Consider the following 18,246-nt stretch of genomic DNA (forward strand, 5'->3'; position numbering starts at 1 on the left):
GCATCGTTGTGGCACTGCAGGAGGCCCAGGATGGACATGTCGTCTGAGGAATGTGGATTTCACAAGTTTCAAAATCTCCCCTCCCCCTACCGCATCCCAAAACCAGTCCAGCTCGTCCCTGCCTCCCTAAGCTGATCTTCCTCCCACCTATCCCCTCCTCCCACCTCAAGCCGCACCTCCATCTCCTACCGACCAACCTCATCCCGCCCCCTTGACCTGTCCGTCCTCCCTGGACTGACCTATCCCCTTCCTAACTCCCTACCTACACTCACCTTTCCTGGCTCCATCCCCGCCTCTTCGACCTGTTTGTTTCCTCTCCACCTATCCTCTCCTCTATCCCTCTTCTATCCGCCACCCACTCTCTCCCTATTTATTTCGGAACCCCCTTCCCCTTCCCCTTTTCTGATGAAGGGTCTAGGCCCGAAACGTCAGCCTCTCTGCTCCTATGATGCTGCTTGGCCTGCTGTGTTCATCCAGCCCTGCACCTTGTTGTCTCGGATTCTCCAGCATCTGCAGTTCCTACTATCTCTGCGTTACCTACATGTTCCTTTGGTAAGTGGATAGTAGGCTGTAGAATGCATGGTCCCTAAATTGGTACCACTGTCTTTTCTTTCATCCTATCCTGCTTATACTGATTTGCTTTTCAATACTGTAGTAGCCTGCAGAGAGTCCACTTCTCCTGAGAAGTCTTCGCTTCGATGAAGGGGAGAATCAAACATCTCCTGGTGGTCTCTAACAATCAGGGACGGCTACCAAAATATCTGGCAGTCTTCAGTCTCAAAAATTTTTCTCTTCCATTAGTCTAGCTGATTCTGTCAAGATTCTGCAACTTAATTTATTCAATTTAACTTGCTGCTAATTAATTGTGAATTTGGGGCTATAATAGCATCAACCTTTAATTTAAAAAAAAGAGACACATTCAAGATAACATACTTTCGTGTTATTAGCATGGCTTGATCACATCAGCACAACCAACACTGATGACAAACCCCGGACAATCAATGCTTCACCCTGGTATCAGTAAACTCAAAATGCCCTGTCTAGACAAACGCAGTCTTTGAAGCGCAAAATCTGATTGCACTGATGTTAAAATGAAAATTTGTTACAAAATCTCAGAAACCTATTAGCTTTTCATTTACTAAATTGCAGTTATACTAATAATTGCACATTTTTACTAATAGAATGCAGTTCTTCTATTCCAGCTACATTGTAACATGAAACTAATTTTACCTCGTAAATGGTAAACTGTTGCTTTACGTCTGGGTCAGTTCCTTTGTTACTCATGTGCCGTTGAATGATTTTTTCTAGCCCCTGTTGCTCAAGACAGTCTGTAACATCATAGAATGAATCCTGGTCTGGAAGGGCTCCCAGGGTCTGTCAAAGAAAAAAGAAAGAACCACTCAAATCAACTTTAAACTTTGAACAAAAGCCACTCAATGCAACAAACCGAAAGCTTCCAGTGTCCAATTGTACCTTTCAGTCTCTGTTTGACAATCTCTAATGTTTCTGCTCCTCCTTCTGTATCTGGTAGCTTATTTCAAATACTACTGAAAAATGTAAAATACTGAACAAACATTTCCTTTTCACCTGTTCAAATTTATATCTCCTCGTACTGTAATTTAACTTGCTTTGAAGTATTAACATTTAACATGTCCATATCATTTAACGATCTGTATATTGAGATGAGGTTCCTTCCTTAACTATCTTCTTTCTAGATTGAACTCCATGATGTTAGGTCTGTTCGTCTCAAAGGCTGGGGGATCATATCAAATAGCATGTTCCTTCTACTGTTCATAACAGGTAAAGTACCAACGATACTCAAACAGCCTGTTGACAGTGGACAAGTTCACTCAGTGTCCAAAATTAGATGTGATTCTGTGATTGGGCAGCACTTGGTAAATAATCCCGAATGTGTTATCAATTATGCTGGTAACCAATTTAACATTGTCACTAGGGCTCACATTGTGGTGCACTTGAGTGTGCTGCAAGTTACATATTAACATACTGGGCCTGTTCTTCGCAGACACTGTGCTTGTTAAAACTAAACAAAATAGAAAACAGCTATTTTCTGGTTAATTCCTCAGGAGAAAGAATTGAATAATCAGAGCCCATTTGCCTCAGTTAAAGATAAACAAAACGTAGCCGTTAACAGTCAGCTATCGTATAATTTTTGCATTCTACATGGCAATAGCTCTACCAATTCAAGTCTGCTCATACAATCTCATACACTACAAATTTGTCATTGTTTCGTATTGGTATTCTTCCTCATGAGTGCAAGTCAAAAAGCTTTGGCAAATGCACCTTTTTGTCACCAATATTCAAGTTCTCCCCTACCGAGTTACTCTAATGATTGTAAAAGTTGAATTTGTCTACTCTTTGCTGATATTCCATTTGCTCCACAAGTGGGATCTTTTTGTACCTGTACAGGAATACAACATTGTTGAAGGATGGAAACAAACTTCCCTATCCTCCATTCCATTCCTTCACCACTGATTCCACCCTGGCCCTGCATACTCATTCACAAAAGAACATTCAGAAAGTCCACACTGTATTTGACCCCAGCCTGAGCCTATGTAATCTTCAAAATCACCGCATACGTCCACTTCCAGATCATTGTTTGTTTCCACACCTGCAAAAAAACCACTGCCTTCTGATACTCTAAACCATTTTGTTGTTACTTTTGGACTAATCAGTCCCACTCCTGCCAAGATTTCCTTCCAACTTCTAGCCTTCATAAATCTGAGCTTGCCTAAAACCTACCTGCTGGAATCCTCCTTCTGAGTCCCTACACTTCTGTGATTCTGTAACATCCCACTCTCCTGTCTCTTCTGTACCTTGACTTACACTGTGGCCTTCAAACAACATCTGGGATATATACATCCCATCCTCACACTTAAATCTCCTCTTGGCCCCAGCCAAGATATCTCCATGACCTCACTCAGCCCAATAACTTGTAAGTTCATTCAAATTTGGCCTCTTGCTACCTTCATCCAATACAACTGCCTGCTACCAACTCCCTTCCCCACCCAATCCAAACAACACCCCCTCTCCACCACTCCCACGCCTCCCCTACTATACAAAGTAACAGAACACTATCCCTCTGCCTGGATGAGTGAGTTCCAACAACACTCACTTGACACAATCCAGGACAAGGCAACTACTCAGATGGTGCCTCATCCACCACCTTCAGCATTGACTCTCCACACTGACACACAATAGCAGCAACATGCACCATCAGCAAGATGCACTACAACAACTGACTGAGCTTCTGCCAGCAATACTTTTCAAACTTGCAACTTCCACCATTTAGGAAGACAAGGGCAGCCAATGCATGAGGATACCATTAGTTCCCCTCACACACCCTCCTGGCTCGGAACTGTTCTGTACTTTACTCTGGGTCAAAAACCTAGAACTCACTTCCCAACAATGTTTTTGAGGGGGATGGCATCCTTGCCCATGTGGATGACAGCAATTCAAAAATATAGCTCACTATTCTTGTATATGTTAGTTTCTGTTTAAACCATCTGGGATGACTGGGTAGATTCACTACCAACAATCCTTATTGTTGGTATTAGTCCAAACTACAGATAACATGTGAGGAAGGATACTCAAAACATCTTCTTAGACAGAAGATCGGCTCAATTTTGATGAACTGTTAATAAGCATAGTACACATTTACTTTATAGTTAGTTACATTACATCTGAGATAGTCTCCTGTGAAGAAGGAATAATCTTAAGGTTAAGTATAAAATCCTTAAAAGGTTACATGCTATTAACACTAAAAACAGTAACTGAAGCACTATAATACAGTCTGAAAAACACAGAACTGCTATAGCGAGACACAACTCTGGTTAGGTTCCTTCTAGGGAGAGTCCTTTATATCCTGATGGGTGAGCCTGTCAAGAGATATTAGTTAACCCTTTTAGGTACTAACAATGACCACCTTCTCAAAAGTAATTAGGAATGGGACATAAAAGTCATAAATATTGCAAGTAATGCATATATTCCACAAACAGATTAAACAGGGCAAAGGGTGATGAAAGGGGGAGCAAGGGCAACAAAGGGAGTACGGAAAGAATCCTGTTAGATGATCAAAGTCTACACAAAATCCTATTTCATTACCATTCTCTAGACAGTGATTTTTCTCAAGATTCCATGCTTTTTTGATGCAAATAAATAACTTGAATATAAGACCATAAAGTAAAACCTTGACAATTTCCATTGGCACGGTGGCTCAGTGGTTAGCACTGCTACCTCACAGCATCAGGGACCCCGGTTTGATTTCACCCTCGGGTGACTGTCTGTGTGGAGTTTGTACATTCTCCCTGTGTCTGCGTGGGTTTCCTCTGGGTGCTCCAGTTTCCTCCCACAGTCCAAAGATGTGCAAGTTCGGTGGACTGGCCATGCTAAATTGCCCGTAGTGTTCAGGGATGTGTACTATAGTCATGTGCAGTAGCCATGGAAAATGCAGGAATAGGGCGAGCAGATGGGTCTGGGTGGGATGGACGGTGTGGACTTGTTGGGCTGAATGGCCTGTTTCCACACTGTAGGGATTCTAAGATTCTAATACCTAATTAGTGGAGGCGATGGCCTAGTGGTATTATCATTGGACTGTTAACCCAGAGACCCAGATAATGCATGGCAGATGGTGGAATTTAAATTCAATAAATATCTGGAATTAAGAATCTAATGATGACCCTGAATCCATTGTCTATTGTCAGAAAAACCCATCTGGTTCACTAATGTCCTTTAGGGAAGGAAACTGCCACCCTTACCTGGTCTGGCTTTCATGTGACTCTTGTGGTTGACTCTTAACTGCCCTCTGGGCAATTAGGGATGGGCAATAAACGCTATAGCCAGCGATGCCCTTGTCCCATGAATGAATAAAGAATAAGAAAAAAAAAGACATAGCAAACAGCGAGAATGGCGCCAATCAACTGCAACAAGATATGGGTAGGAGGCAGAATGGAATTTAACATCCATGGAAGTGTGAAGTATTAGGGAGAGACAAAATGGATTTAATTACACTATTCTGATCATTGTGTCCAGTTCTGATCCCTATGACTTAGAAAGATGTGAAGCTCCTTCAGAGACTGCAGAAGCAATGAACCAGAATGGTTCCAGTGATGAAGGACTTTAGAGACCTGGGTTTTGGAAGCTGGGGTTGTATTCCTTGGTTTGAAAGAGATTCAGGGAAGATTTGATAGACAGCAAAAGATCATGCCAGGTTTAAATCAGTTAAACAAGTAAATCATGTTGCCAAGAGCTGATGGCTCAAGGATTGGAGTACATAGATTTAAGGTCGTGTGAAGGGGAGATATAAGGAAGAACACTTCTATAAAATGTATGCTGATGACCCAGAACTTGATACCACGAGGGTGGAAGTGAAGAAAATTAATGTTTCCAGAAGAACATTAAATGGTTACTTGAGGGGAATAAATACGCAGTGTTTTACAGGGATACAGACAGGAAATGGAACTGACTGGCTTACTCTAGAGTGGGTTGACAGCAACTTGACAGCCAAATGGATAGTTTATGGCTGTGATAATTCTGTTATTAAAACAAAAGTGTGGTGAGGAACTACATAGGTCCAAAAGGTTGAATAACAGCTCACTGAATTGAAGGTAAATCACTGACCTGATTACGAAATGGGCTTAAGCAGCAAGAGACAGACAGAAGCCATGTTCTGTGCTGCACACTCAACTATTCATTGTATGTAATAATGTCTTAAATGATAGAATAAAAAACACACATCCTAAAATGCTGACAACACAAAGACAGGCAGCATGCTAAGCAGTGTGGACAATCATGCTTCAGTTTACAAAGCACGAGTTAGATCATACCTGGACTACAGTGAGCAACTCAATACACCACACCTTTAGGTGTGATTTGAAGGCCTTTACAAGAATAAAACCTTGACTTCAAGGAATAAATTATGAAGAGCGATGATACAAACTGGGGTTACATTTCCTGGAAGTTAGAATATTCAAGGCTGATTTGATCCAACTTCTTAAAGTATTATGTGGTACAGATAGGGTAATGAGTCAGAGCTATTTCCGCTGGCTGCTACAAATTCAGAGGAACATATGGCTTCCTTGTGCAATTTTGTTATTCTGTCCTAGTTTGGACGTCTAAGATTAAGAGGGATGGTCTCCTGAAGTTAGCAAACACATCTACATGTAAAGGGTGGTGTTAGATACAACATGACAGAACTGAATCATTGAATGGTGCAGGAGGATGTTCAGCTACCGAGCCCCTGCTGGTTCTCTGCACGACTGATTTAGATCATCCTGTTTCCCCGAACTCCTGCCGTTTTTATCTTTTTAGGTGTTTTTCCAATTCCATTTTAAAAGCCACAGTTGAATCTGCTTTTGGTGCCTCTTCGGGCAACAGATTCCAGACCTTAATGAAGAAAAAAAAAGTTTTGCTATGGTTCCCTTCGGAAATCATTCGGAAATGTGTCCTCGATTCTCACCCTTCCAATGGGATCAGGTTCTCTATCTAACAGTGTCTGAATCCCTCATGATTCTGGGAATAAAGTCTCCTCTCAACCTTCTTTGCTCTGTGAGAACAGTCTTAGCTTCTCCAACCAATCCGTTCATCCCAGAAACCATTCCTGTGACTTTTTGTCTACACTGTCTCTGAAGCCATCATATCTTTCCTAAAGTGGGATATCTACAATTGCATGTTTTACACCAATTTAGGCTGAACGAATGTAAATGTCATCGTCTCTTTCTTGCATTTTTACTCAATGCCTCTATTTATAAAACAGAGGACCCCCTTTTCCTATAATCACATTGTCAACCAGCCCTGTAACCTTCAGAAATTCATGCCGATGTATCCTCACATCTCTATGTTCCTGCACCTCCTTCAGAATTGTATTCTTGTCTTTAAGTTACCGCTCCTCATTCCCCCTGAATAAAATACATTGCTTCACAATTCTCTGCAATAAATTTCAACAGCCACGTGTGCACCCATTCCACCAGCCTACGCTCATTAGGCCCATTTGGAAAGAGGAGCGAGGAGAGATTTTGAGAATGAATTGCAAGAAATGGGCCTCAGTGCCTGAAGGCCTAGCTGTAAACGGCAGAAATAGTGACAGGATGTTGTGTAAAAACCGCATCTTTATATTTCCTTCAATTTTGGACTATACTGCTTTAAAACAAGGAGGCGGTACAAGGAGATGACTGCAGCTATAAAAGTCTCATTCTGAGTTGTATGCAAAAGTGGACAGAATGGAGCCGATGGGTTCTAAACTAGGGAACAATTGCTGTACAACAACTCTGATTGGTTCCTGATACAGTGACCATGACTTGTGTGGCAGCTGAAACATTTAGCCTTGAAAGAAAAAGCATCAAAAATCTCTGTGTGCGTCTCTCTCTCTCTCTCTGTCTCCTGTGTGGAGCTATCAGAAGGTCTCCATTAACAGCTAGCTCTTACATTCAACTTTCTCTGCAATCCCCTGTTGAAGGAGGAATAAAACACCTTCAGAGATAATTAAAGGTTTGACTTCTCAACCCGTGACTGAAAGACTGAATATTGGGGTGCAGAGATAATAGGAACTGCAGATGCTGGAGAATCCGAGACAACAAGGTGCAGAGCTGGATGAACACAGCAGGCCAAGCAGCATCATAGGAGCAGAGGGTGCAAGCAATTTTGTCCAAACAACTTAGCGAAGTGAAAGAAAACGACTCATTGAAACCTGTGATCCGGATGTGTGCTATTGAACTTGTTTCCTTTTCCCAATAGTAACATCCATTGTTTGGCTGCCCTTGTGGATCTGTCTTCTCATGAAGGAATTTAAGAAGCAGTAGAGTTTGAGTTGTAGCATTATAAGTTAGCAATCCATATTTCTTTCTTTTGCGATTGGGTAAAGAGAATTTGTTCACAACAAACAGTTGTTTTCATATGAAACCTGGTGAGTGTTTTCTTTTAACCCAAGTTGATCAGTCAGACAACTTGGGAACTTTGGATAGTTTGATTAAATTTTTTCACACGCGTAATGATTCCAGGAATATTGCGGCTTGATTTCGAGTACACGACTCCAGTGGTAAGTGGCCTTGGAGATGATTAGATATTGCAAAGTTGAACTCTTGGAGACACTTACACAAAGGGATGAGAATTTTATATTTTGATATGGTCAAGCACCAGCTATCAGCATAGGTCAGCAAGGTCAGGGATAGTGAGTGAGTGTAACTTTGCTGTGGGATAGATAGGGAAATCTAGCTCAGGTGAGCTGGGTTCCCAGGTTGTAAAGTCTTCAGTCTGAGACTGTAGCCTGGGGCTGGGAATGGAGTTGGTGGAAGTGGAGGTTTAGCAGTCCCAATTTTTAGCTGAATCAAATTGCACCACACCTAACCCTGCATGTCAGCTAAGTGCTCTAACAATCCAGAGGCAATAGAAGGAAGGAGAGAGATGATGCTGGGTGCGAGTGTGTACCTCATAGTTGACCCCATGTCTAGAAAGGAGGTTAGCAGATATGAGAATGTAAAGTGTAGACTCTCAGAGGACTCTTGAGAGAAAAGTACTAGTTTGTGAAGGGAAGCTGATGCTCTGGCTATGATCAAAGAATGAAGAGGGATTTCCCAGTGAGCCGGACAATGGTGAAAAGGTTTCAGTCAGTATGGATTATCAAAAGCTGCAGAGGTTAGAGTGCGGCAAGGAGCAATAATATTCACAAAAGACGCTATTTGAGGCTCAAAAAAGAAGTATTTCAGTGCTGTGGCATGAATAGAAACCTGATTGGACAGATTCAAACAGCAGATGGGACTGGGCGTGACAACACATTCAAGGATTTTGGACAGGTAGGTTGGAGTTAAGGGAGTAGCTAGCACAGGCAGAGGGATGGTGGGTAAATATGTTAAAGAGGAGATGATGAAGATTATCAAAGAATTATAGAATCCCTACAGTGTGGAAGCAGGCCATTTGGCCCAGCAAGTCCACACTGACCCTTGAAGAGCATCCCACCCAGACCCAACACCCCAACCTTATCCCTGCATTTACCATGACTAATCTATCTAACCTTCACATCCCTGGACACTATGGGCAATTTAGCATGGCTAATCCACCTAACCTGCACATCATTGGACAGTAGGAGGAAACCAGAGCACCTGGAGGAAACCCATGTAGACACAGGGAGAATGTGCAAACTCCACACAGACAGTCACCCAAAGGTGGAATCGAACCTGAGTCCCCGGTGCTGAAGCAGCAGTGCTAACCACTGGGCCACCATGCCACCCATTTCCTTAAGTAAGATCCAAGGAGTGGCAGCCATTTCTAATATCAGTTAGGGTAAGGGTCCCAGGAAGATCATATGTGATAATCCTATATGGGATTCAAACCCACAACCTTCTGACTCAGATGAAGGGTAGAATATTGGAGTCTAGTCTTTGTACACTTTAACTTTTATTTACAGAGACACACATTATGCATCACATACTTCCAACAAACAATCAGCCTTCCAACCTGCTCCAACATATATTAGCACAGGTAATCCTCGGTGAACACTCAGTACATGAATAGTTAACACCCAGTTGATCTCAATTAATAAGGAATGGTAGAACTGGATGCTCTAATGGCACAGTGGTAATGGCCCTACCTCTGGCCCAGGTTCAAGACCCATCTATTCCTGGAATGTGTAAAAATATCCCCAAATTGGGTTGATTACAAAACGTAGAACTGAGTGCTTAGGGCTCTTATGGCAGCATGGTAGTGTTCCTACTTCTGAGTCAGGAGGCCTGGGTTCAAGTCCAACCTGTTCCAGGCATGTGCCCTAACATCTCTGAACAGATTGCTTAGAAACAAAAAACAGAAGAACTGGGAGGCAGACCAAGCTGTCAGCATGGGTAAACCAAACATAAAATTAAAATTCACCCAATGGCAACTTCAGTTTTACAGAACGTGGAAAGCAGTTCCAGTTCTTTACTGCCATAATGCAAATAGGAACTGAAACTTGTGCCTTTCTAGGACTGCACTTTCCAATTAAAAAACAATCTTGCAATGTCATCACATTGATATCATATTAATGTCATGCCTGTAATAATGCAAAGCAATTATACTTCAATTCCATTCCTCTTAGTCTGCCCAAAGTTGATGACTGTAATTAGTTACATGTCAGACTGAGTAGCCTCCCACCCCCACCATTCACTCTCTGTGGATTCAATGGTTTAGTCTCCAGTTGAAAGGCCAACAAGATTTACACAAGAAATTAAGCAGTGTTTAATTTACACTTGCCAGCGGAGAGTCCCTTTTTGTAGCCAAGCTTAAATATTTACAGTAAGGCCTGGAGTTTATACACAGCTTAATAATAATCTCCAGTTTTAGCAGCCCAATCTTTTACTCGTTATGCTGCTGCCTTGCGTTTCAATGAGTATAGAAAAACCCCCCCAGTATAGAGCAGTCATGCAACATTGCATACCTTTAGATCTACATCACTCTCATCTGAATTGCTCTATGATGTGGATCATTTGCAGACCTCGTACTCAGTGGATACGAGCAAAAACAACAGCCAACAATACTAAGCAATTGTAGTAAACATGACCAATAAATCAAAAATGTATACGTGAAAGGTTTTAAAAGCAGTCAGCAGGTGCACAGACACTGCCAATGTAGAAAACTGCTTAAATAGATGTTTATAGGGTTGGGGTGTGAACTGTCTGCCAATCTCCTCCTAACCTGGTCAGCCAACAGCCAGAGAAAAAGTCTATTCTGCAACCATAATGCACAGTGGGTGGTCTAAGTTCCGAGATGGACTTGTGCTCCTCACTGAGAGGTTGCCCAGTGAGTGATCAGAGAACAGCTCCAACAGCACCAGGGTTTTAACTAGTGGATGATACCGGTACTGCAAGCAGTCCCACAATCCAGGTCCAAATGGGCCCAGACCAAGGGGGCACTGAGCAGGGAGGGTTCAAGCACCGTAGGATGGAGGGGAGTTGGGGTGAGGGGTGTTTTAAAGTACAGATGAGGAGGAAGGAAGTGGCCGCTCCAACATGTGGTGATGGGGGAAGTGGTCCTGATGATCAAAAGGACATAGTTGGAAAATAGTATCCCCTTCCTTCCATCCGTTTAAAATGTCTTAATTAAAGCAGGCTTGCCAACTGCCCATGCCAGGGTAATATTTGGTTCAACTGAGTAGTAATAAGCTCGGTTGAACTTTAATTTCTTTTTACATTAGATGAGAAGGGCTGCCAATTTTGGCATCAACCCCACCCTCAGCTCCTCCCAGTTGGTGGGAAGGCCAGGCATTTACTCTATACTACATACCCCTCACCCCTCCCACTCCCCTTGCCAAAACCACATTCAACAAAGTGGGTTATAAAATAAAACCCACTGTCCTTCTCAGTCATCTGCATCAACTTGGAGTTCACTGTCTAGATACAATCAGGCCAATCTCCTTGAGATCTTTGAGAGAATGTGTGTACTTCAAAAGGAAAAAAGTTACAAAGGCGCAATCATTGCTTCATTTAAATACACTTGAGTTAAAAATAGAAAATATTGCATATAATATCAGACAGCTTAACAAAAATAAATCAGTCCTCTAAAGCGTGCAATTATTTTGCAGTCTGTGACTGAACGACCCAGCCAGCCATATTTAAACATGCACCCAGACACTACACAGACCTCAAGACAGAACAAACTGAGTGGGCTGGAACACTTGAACAAAGCGCCAGTTCAGCTTCTTCTGATGGACCGCAAAGCCAGGCCACCCATTGACTTTCAGTGCATTCATCAACTCCAGCAGTAGTTTTGTTTGACTAAATTATGATTGCTGATGACCAAAGCACAATATTAGTCTGAGATGTAAAAGATGTTGCATGCACCTCTACTCAAGCTTAAAATATCGCAATTCCATTAGCCAGGCGCTTTGCGATTAACTTTTTGTTAAATATTTTGCAAAACTGCATTCACAGTTGGCACATTTTGAATCAGGACCTCAGGAATGCCACATTCTCTTCCCAAATCAGCAACATTAAGGTGCAGAAACCTAAAGAAAGACTTCTCATGCCACAGGCTTTGCTAATTGTAAAAGAAAATCACTTCGACACAAACATTCAACATTAATGGGCAGCGGCACGGTGGCTCAGTGGTTAGCACTACTGCCTCACAGCGCCAGGGACCCGGGTTCAATTCTACTCTCGGGCAACTGTCTATGTGGAGTTTGCACGTTCTCCCCGTGTCTGCGTGGGTTTCCTCTGGTATCCTCCAAATTTATGCTAAATTTCCCATAGTGTCCAGGAATGTTTGGGTTAGACATGGGGAAATGCAGGGGTAGGGGAATAAGTCAGGATGGGGTGCTCTTTGGAGGGGCAGTGTGGACTTGTTGGGCCAAATGGCCTGTTTCCACACTGTAGGGATTCTACAAATTCTATAAAAAAATGAGACTGGTGCACGCTCCTGATAGCTGCAACTATAAGACCAGACACTTCTATTCTAGCTGGCAATCATGTAATCTCCTGCAAGAGGCAAAAATAAGTAAATCCAGGACTAATAAGGGGGAAAAAAAACTTTGGAAATTCTTTCCCTCAGTTGATCAAAACCAGTCCAGGAGATCACATGGACCAAGTAGTTATTTACAAAGACACTTTCCCTTCATGTAACGTACTACAGAATTTTTTCCCTTTTCTTTCAACATCTTGTTCAGATGTCTTATTTTCTTAATGTGTTTTTGAATGCGCTTTGTAAACTAGGTTTACAAAAAGCCACGTTACCTCCTTTCCTGACAAGGCCGTACTACACAAAAACATCACAATTAGGAGATAGCAAGAACTGCAGATGCTGGAGTCAGAGTCAATAAAGTGTGGAGCTAGAGAAGCACAGCAGGTCAGGCAGCATCAGAGGAACAGGACAGTCAACAAAACATGGACTTTACTGCTCCTCTGATGTTGCCTGACGTGCTATGTTCCTCCAGCTCCACACTGCATCAACATCATAATTATGTCACTGGAGGTATCCTGGCTGCAATAGGTGGAGAATTGATTCAAAAGCAGTTCTTGTGTTTATGAGGGGAGTGATGTTCAGTGTTAAACAGCGTGCCCCGGTATATGAATACAGAGGAAGGCCATTCAGCCCATTGAGTCACCGCAAGAACAGAAAGGTAAAAGGTACCAGACCATAGGGCTGCTCTCTCATTAGACAGACACACCTGATGGTTGTTTAATCTGAGGGTCACCACACCTCAGGTGAGGGGATAGTTTGGGAAGGAGGATCCTTCATGGTACCCTCAGCTGGTGTGGGAACTGAACCCATGCTGTTGGTGTCATCTGCATCACAAACCAGCTGTCCATCCAACTGAACTAAACTAGCCTCCTGCAAGAGCAAATACACACTCTGAAAGAGTAACTCAACTAATTCCAATCCCTTGTCTTTCTCATGAGCCCCGGAGGTTGAATACGCATCTGACGAGAAACTATTTCCCTTTTAAAGTCTTGATTTAATCTGCTTCCACCACGTTCTCAGGCAATGCATTCTGGATCCAAAGCACTCCTTGCTTAAATGAGATGACTGTCAACCCTTCCATTAATAAGAACTGTTTCTCTCCTCCTACTCTGTCTAGACCTCTCATGGTTTTGAAAATTTTCCATCAGACAGACTCATACACGTTTACAGTATCAAAACAGGCTATTTGTCCCATTATGACTGTACTGGTCACCTAAGGTGTGACCATACCACTCCCATTTTTCAGATTTTGGCCCATAGACCTGGAGGCTATGGCAATGTATGAGAATATCTAAATATTACTTCAATGTTACGAAAGTTTCTGACTCAAGCAACCTTTGAGGCAGTGAAATCCAAACCCCTACACCATCTGACTGAAAACCAAATTTTCTCAATTCTCCTCTTAGCCTCTACTTCTTCCCTTCAATCTGTGGCCCCTGGTTATTGACTCCTCTACTAATCGAAAATGTACCTTCCTCTCCATCCTATCCATGCCCCTCATAAACTTACACATATCTATCAGGTCCATTCTCAACCTTTACAACTCCAAGGAAAACAATCCCAGCTTCTCCAATCTTTCCTCATAGCTCAGACCCTGCAGCCCAGGCAACATCCTGGTAAATCTCCTGTCCACCCTCCCTAGCACAATCACACCCTTCCTTCAATGTACTGACTAGAACTACATGTTGTAACCAAGTTGCGGCCTAACCAGCAATTTATGCAGGGCCAGCATAACCTCCTTGCCTTTGTGTTTATACCTCAGCTAAAAAAAGGCAAGTTTCCCACATGCCCCTTCAATCATCTTATCTACCTGCTCCGTTACTTGCAGGGATCTGTGGATATACACACCAAGGTCCCTCTGATCTTCAGTATTTCCAAGGCCCTACCATCTATTCTCTAATCCTTTGACTTGCCTAGCCTTCCAAAAGAAGAACAAAGAACAAAAGAGAAGTATGGCACAGGAACAGGCCCTTGGTTCCCCCGCAACCTCCCACCCCAAGTATATTACCTCATACTTTTCCAGGTAGAATTCCATTTGTCACTGCTCTGCCCAGCTGACCAATCTGTTGATAGTCTCCTGTCGTTTATGTTTGCCACCCTACCAACTTTTGTGTCACACACAAACTTCTTGATCATATCCCCCGAAATCATTAATGGTCACCGCAAACAGCAAGGTCCCCAGCACCGAGCCCTATGGTACCCCACTGGAAACAGACTTACAGTCACAGAAACATCCCTCTACTTCCTGCCTCTCGGCCAATTATAGATCAACAGTCCTGGTTACCTTATCAGAAATTCGAACAAATTTGTCAAACATGGCCTTCCCTCCAGGAATCTGAATATCTCTGATTAGTCTCCCAGTGCAGATATATTCTGTCCCTCAGAATTCCTTCTAATAACTTCCCCATCACTAAGATTTCTGCCAGCTTTCCTCATTTCCTTTTTAACCTCCCACCCCAACATTCGCACTTTTCGGATTCCTCTATGGACTCTGCTATATTTTTTCTAAATCTGCACCTTTATGTCCTTCAACATTCAGTGTTCTCCAGTCTTGGTCCCACCCTCTGTTGCTACTGGAACATATCTGCCCTGTACTCTGGCTATTTCCCCTTTAGACTCTGACACAATTTCATCAGCAAGTAGCTGATCCCTGTCCACTTCAACAAAATCATACCGTTTCTTCGTAAAATTAGTCTGTCCACCGTTGGTAACTATTTTACCTGGCCTGTCCTAATTCTTTTCCATAACAAGCCTAAATCTAGCTGATTTATGCTCACTATCTCCAAAATGTCTCCCTGCTGAGAAGCCTTGCAGCTGCTGGTGTTCATTCCAGAATATTTAATCCAGAACTGCCTTCTCCCTTGTTGGGCTTTCCACATATTCATTAAAAAAGCTCTCCTGGGTGCAGTGTAAAGATTTCACTCCATCTCTACCTTCTCACACTAAAACTGCCCTAGTTAATATTCGGGTAGTTAAAATTGCCTACTATTGCTGCCTTCTTTTTCTTGCATTTTCCCTGACTGTTTGGGAGCCTATAATACACATCCAACAGACCTTTATTGATCTAGAAACAAAGTTGCTGGAAAAATCCAGCAGGTCTGGCAGCATCTGTGAAGGAAAAAGCAGAGTTAACATTTCGGGTCTCAGAACTAGGAGGAAGGGTCATCGGACCCGAAACGTTAACTCTGTTTTTTCCTTCACAGATGCTGCCAGACCTGCTGGGTTTTTCCAACAACTTTGTTTCTGTTCCTGATTTACAGCATCCGCAGTTCTCTTGGTTTTTATTCCGACCTTTATTGATAACTTTTATTCATTTGCAAGATGTCGGTGCTGCTGGTTAGGCCCCCTCCTAACTGCCCAGGAGAAGGTGGAGGTGAGCTCTATATAGCATAGGTGGACCTAGAGAGTTATTAAGGAAGATATTCCAGGAATTGGACCCAGTGATGGGAGTCTGGATGGTGTCAAGGTACTGCAGCTGCTGGTGTTCCCATGTATCTACCGCACTTGTCCTTCTAAATAGTCGAATTTATGGGTTTAGAAGTTGCTGTCTAAGGAGCCTTGGTGAGTTGTTGTAGCACATCTTGTAGATAGTACACACTGCTGTCACTGAGTGTTTATGGTGAAGGGTCTGAGTGGAGATGTTTTAATGAATGCCATGAATGGTGTTGAACTTCAACAAGAGAATGTTATTGGAGCTGCACTCATCCAGGCAAGTGCGATGTATTCTATCACACCCTGTCCCCTTTGAAACTGGGGCAAGAGTTACTCATTGCAGAAACCCCAGTCTTGGTCCTGATCTTACAGCCACAGTGTTCATATGGCTCATCCAGCTCAGTCTCTGGCCAATGGTAAACCCCGGATATCTATAGTGGAGGATTCAGAAGGGTAGCCAAGGGGCGATGGTGTCTTTCTTGTTGGAGGTAGTCATTAGCTGTTGGATGTGTGGTACTACTTATCAGGCCATGTCCAGATGTGGTCCAGATCGTGCTGAATTTGGATGGGGCCTGCTTCAGAATCTGAGAAGTTGTGAATATTGCTGAACACTGCTCAATCATTGGTGACCATTCCTACTCCTGACCTGATGATAGAGGAAAGGTCATTGAGGAAGAAGTTGAAGATGGTTGGGCCTAGGACACTACCCTGAGGAACTCCTGCAGAGATGTCCTGGAGCTGAGATGTCTGACATCCACCAGCCACAACCACTTTTCTTTGATCAATTCTGTTTCTCTCTCCACAAATGCTGCCTGGCCCTCTGAGTTTCTTCAGCATTTTCACTGTTTGTTTCATCTTTCCTTGTTCTTGATCTGACTCCAACCACAGAGAAGTTTCTCTTTGACCCCTATTGGCTCCAGTTTTGCGAGGTCTCCTTTGAGCCACACTAGATCAAATGTAGCCTTGATGTCGAGGTCTGTCACACTCACCTTACCTCTGGAATTCAGCTCTTTTGTCCATGTTTGAACCAAGGCTGTAATGAGGTCAGGAGCTGAGTGGGCCTGATGGAACTGGGCATCACTGAGCAGGTTATTGCTGAGCAGTTGCTGCTTGATAACACTGTTGAAGAGACCTTCCATCACTTTACTGATGATCGAGAGTAGACTGATGGGGTGGTAATTTCTCCTGCCTTTTTTGTGCGCAAGAAATACCTGGACAATCTTCCAGATTGTTGTGTAGATGCCAGTGTTGTAGCTTTCCTAGAAGAGCTTGGCTAGGGGACCAACAAGTTCTGGAGCACATATCTTCCGTACTGTTGCCGGAATGTTGTCAGGGCCCATAGCCTTTGCAGTATCCTATGCCTCCAACCTGTCTCGTGGTATCATGTGGAGTGAATCCAGACTAGCATCTGTGATGCTAGGACCACAAGTTGGGCTGAAGGGCCTGTGTTTCCATGCTGTAAACCTCTATGACTATGGGAGGACAACATGATGGATCATCCAAACAGCAATTCTGGCTGAAGCTTACTGTCAATGCTTCGGCCTTACCTTTTACACTGATGTTCAATGTGACTGTTCAAAAGGAGAGTCACTGGGGACTCCAAACATTAGATCTATTCTCTCTTCACAGATACTGTCAGACCTGCTCAGTTTCTCCAGCAATTTCTGCTTTTATTTGTTTCAGATCTCCAGCATCTGCTGTTTTGTTTTAATAATATTGCATATTTTGTCAGAAGTCACACGACACCAGGTTATAGTCCAACAGGTTTGTTTAAAATCACAAGCTTTCGGAGCTCAGCTCCTTCCTCAGGTGAAGTGGAGAGAAGCGGTTCATTATAGCTATAACTTAGTGAACTAGAGGGATTGTTGAAAGAAACTGGTCAGGACTGTGTGCTCCGACTGTACAATCTGTTACTGTAATTGTCACAGCTTCATACCCCTACTTACTCTTTCAAACTAACATAGTAAAAATTGCACTTGTACAATATTGATTTGCACTGTTCAGTTCCTGTGCTTTCATGTAAGCTATATAGGGTTTTCACAGCTAATCCTCATCACTGGAAGTGCATTCATGTACATGAGAGGAACTAATGAAAAGAGTTACTGAAATATGATCATTCACAGAGAAAATGTAACGAGTGGTTTTTAACTATTTATTTTACTACAAAAGAATGAACTGTTTCCACGTTAACTGACAGCAAAGAAGTTGCAGATTCCAAGGAGACTAGCAAACATGCCGCAAAAATGTAACATCTTTTCATCTAAAAATCAATAAACCGAAACTGGAATCAATTACTTTTGAACTGGTCTGCAAGGGACAGTAAATGCTATAAAACAGGCAACGTTACAGAATCAAATGTGTTTTGGGAACGAAGATGAA

General features: G+C 42.8%; 1 protein-coding gene across 2 annotated transcripts in view; it reads right to left on the bottom strand.

Moving 5' to 3' along the window:
• Positions 1–18,246, bottom strand: part of fhod1 (formin homology 2 domain containing 1) — a 298,364-nt gene that overhangs the window by 110,041 nt on the left and 170,077 nt on the right. For both annotated transcript variants that reach the window (XM_048605595.1, XM_048605594.1), the window contains exon 9: positions 1,231–1,374. In XM_048605595.1, the coding sequence (XP_048461552.1) occupies positions 1,231–1,374 (144 nt within the window). The remainder of the gene's footprint in view (positions 1–1,230; positions 1,375–18,246) is intronic.

The sequence above is a fragment of the Rhincodon typus genome, chromosome 15 (assembly GCF_021869965.1).
Source record: "Rhincodon typus isolate 14 chromosome 15, sRhiTyp1.1, whole genome shotgun sequence".
Taxonomy (NCBI): Eukaryota; Metazoa; Chordata; class Chondrichthyes; order Orectolobiformes; family Rhincodontidae; genus Rhincodon; species Rhincodon typus.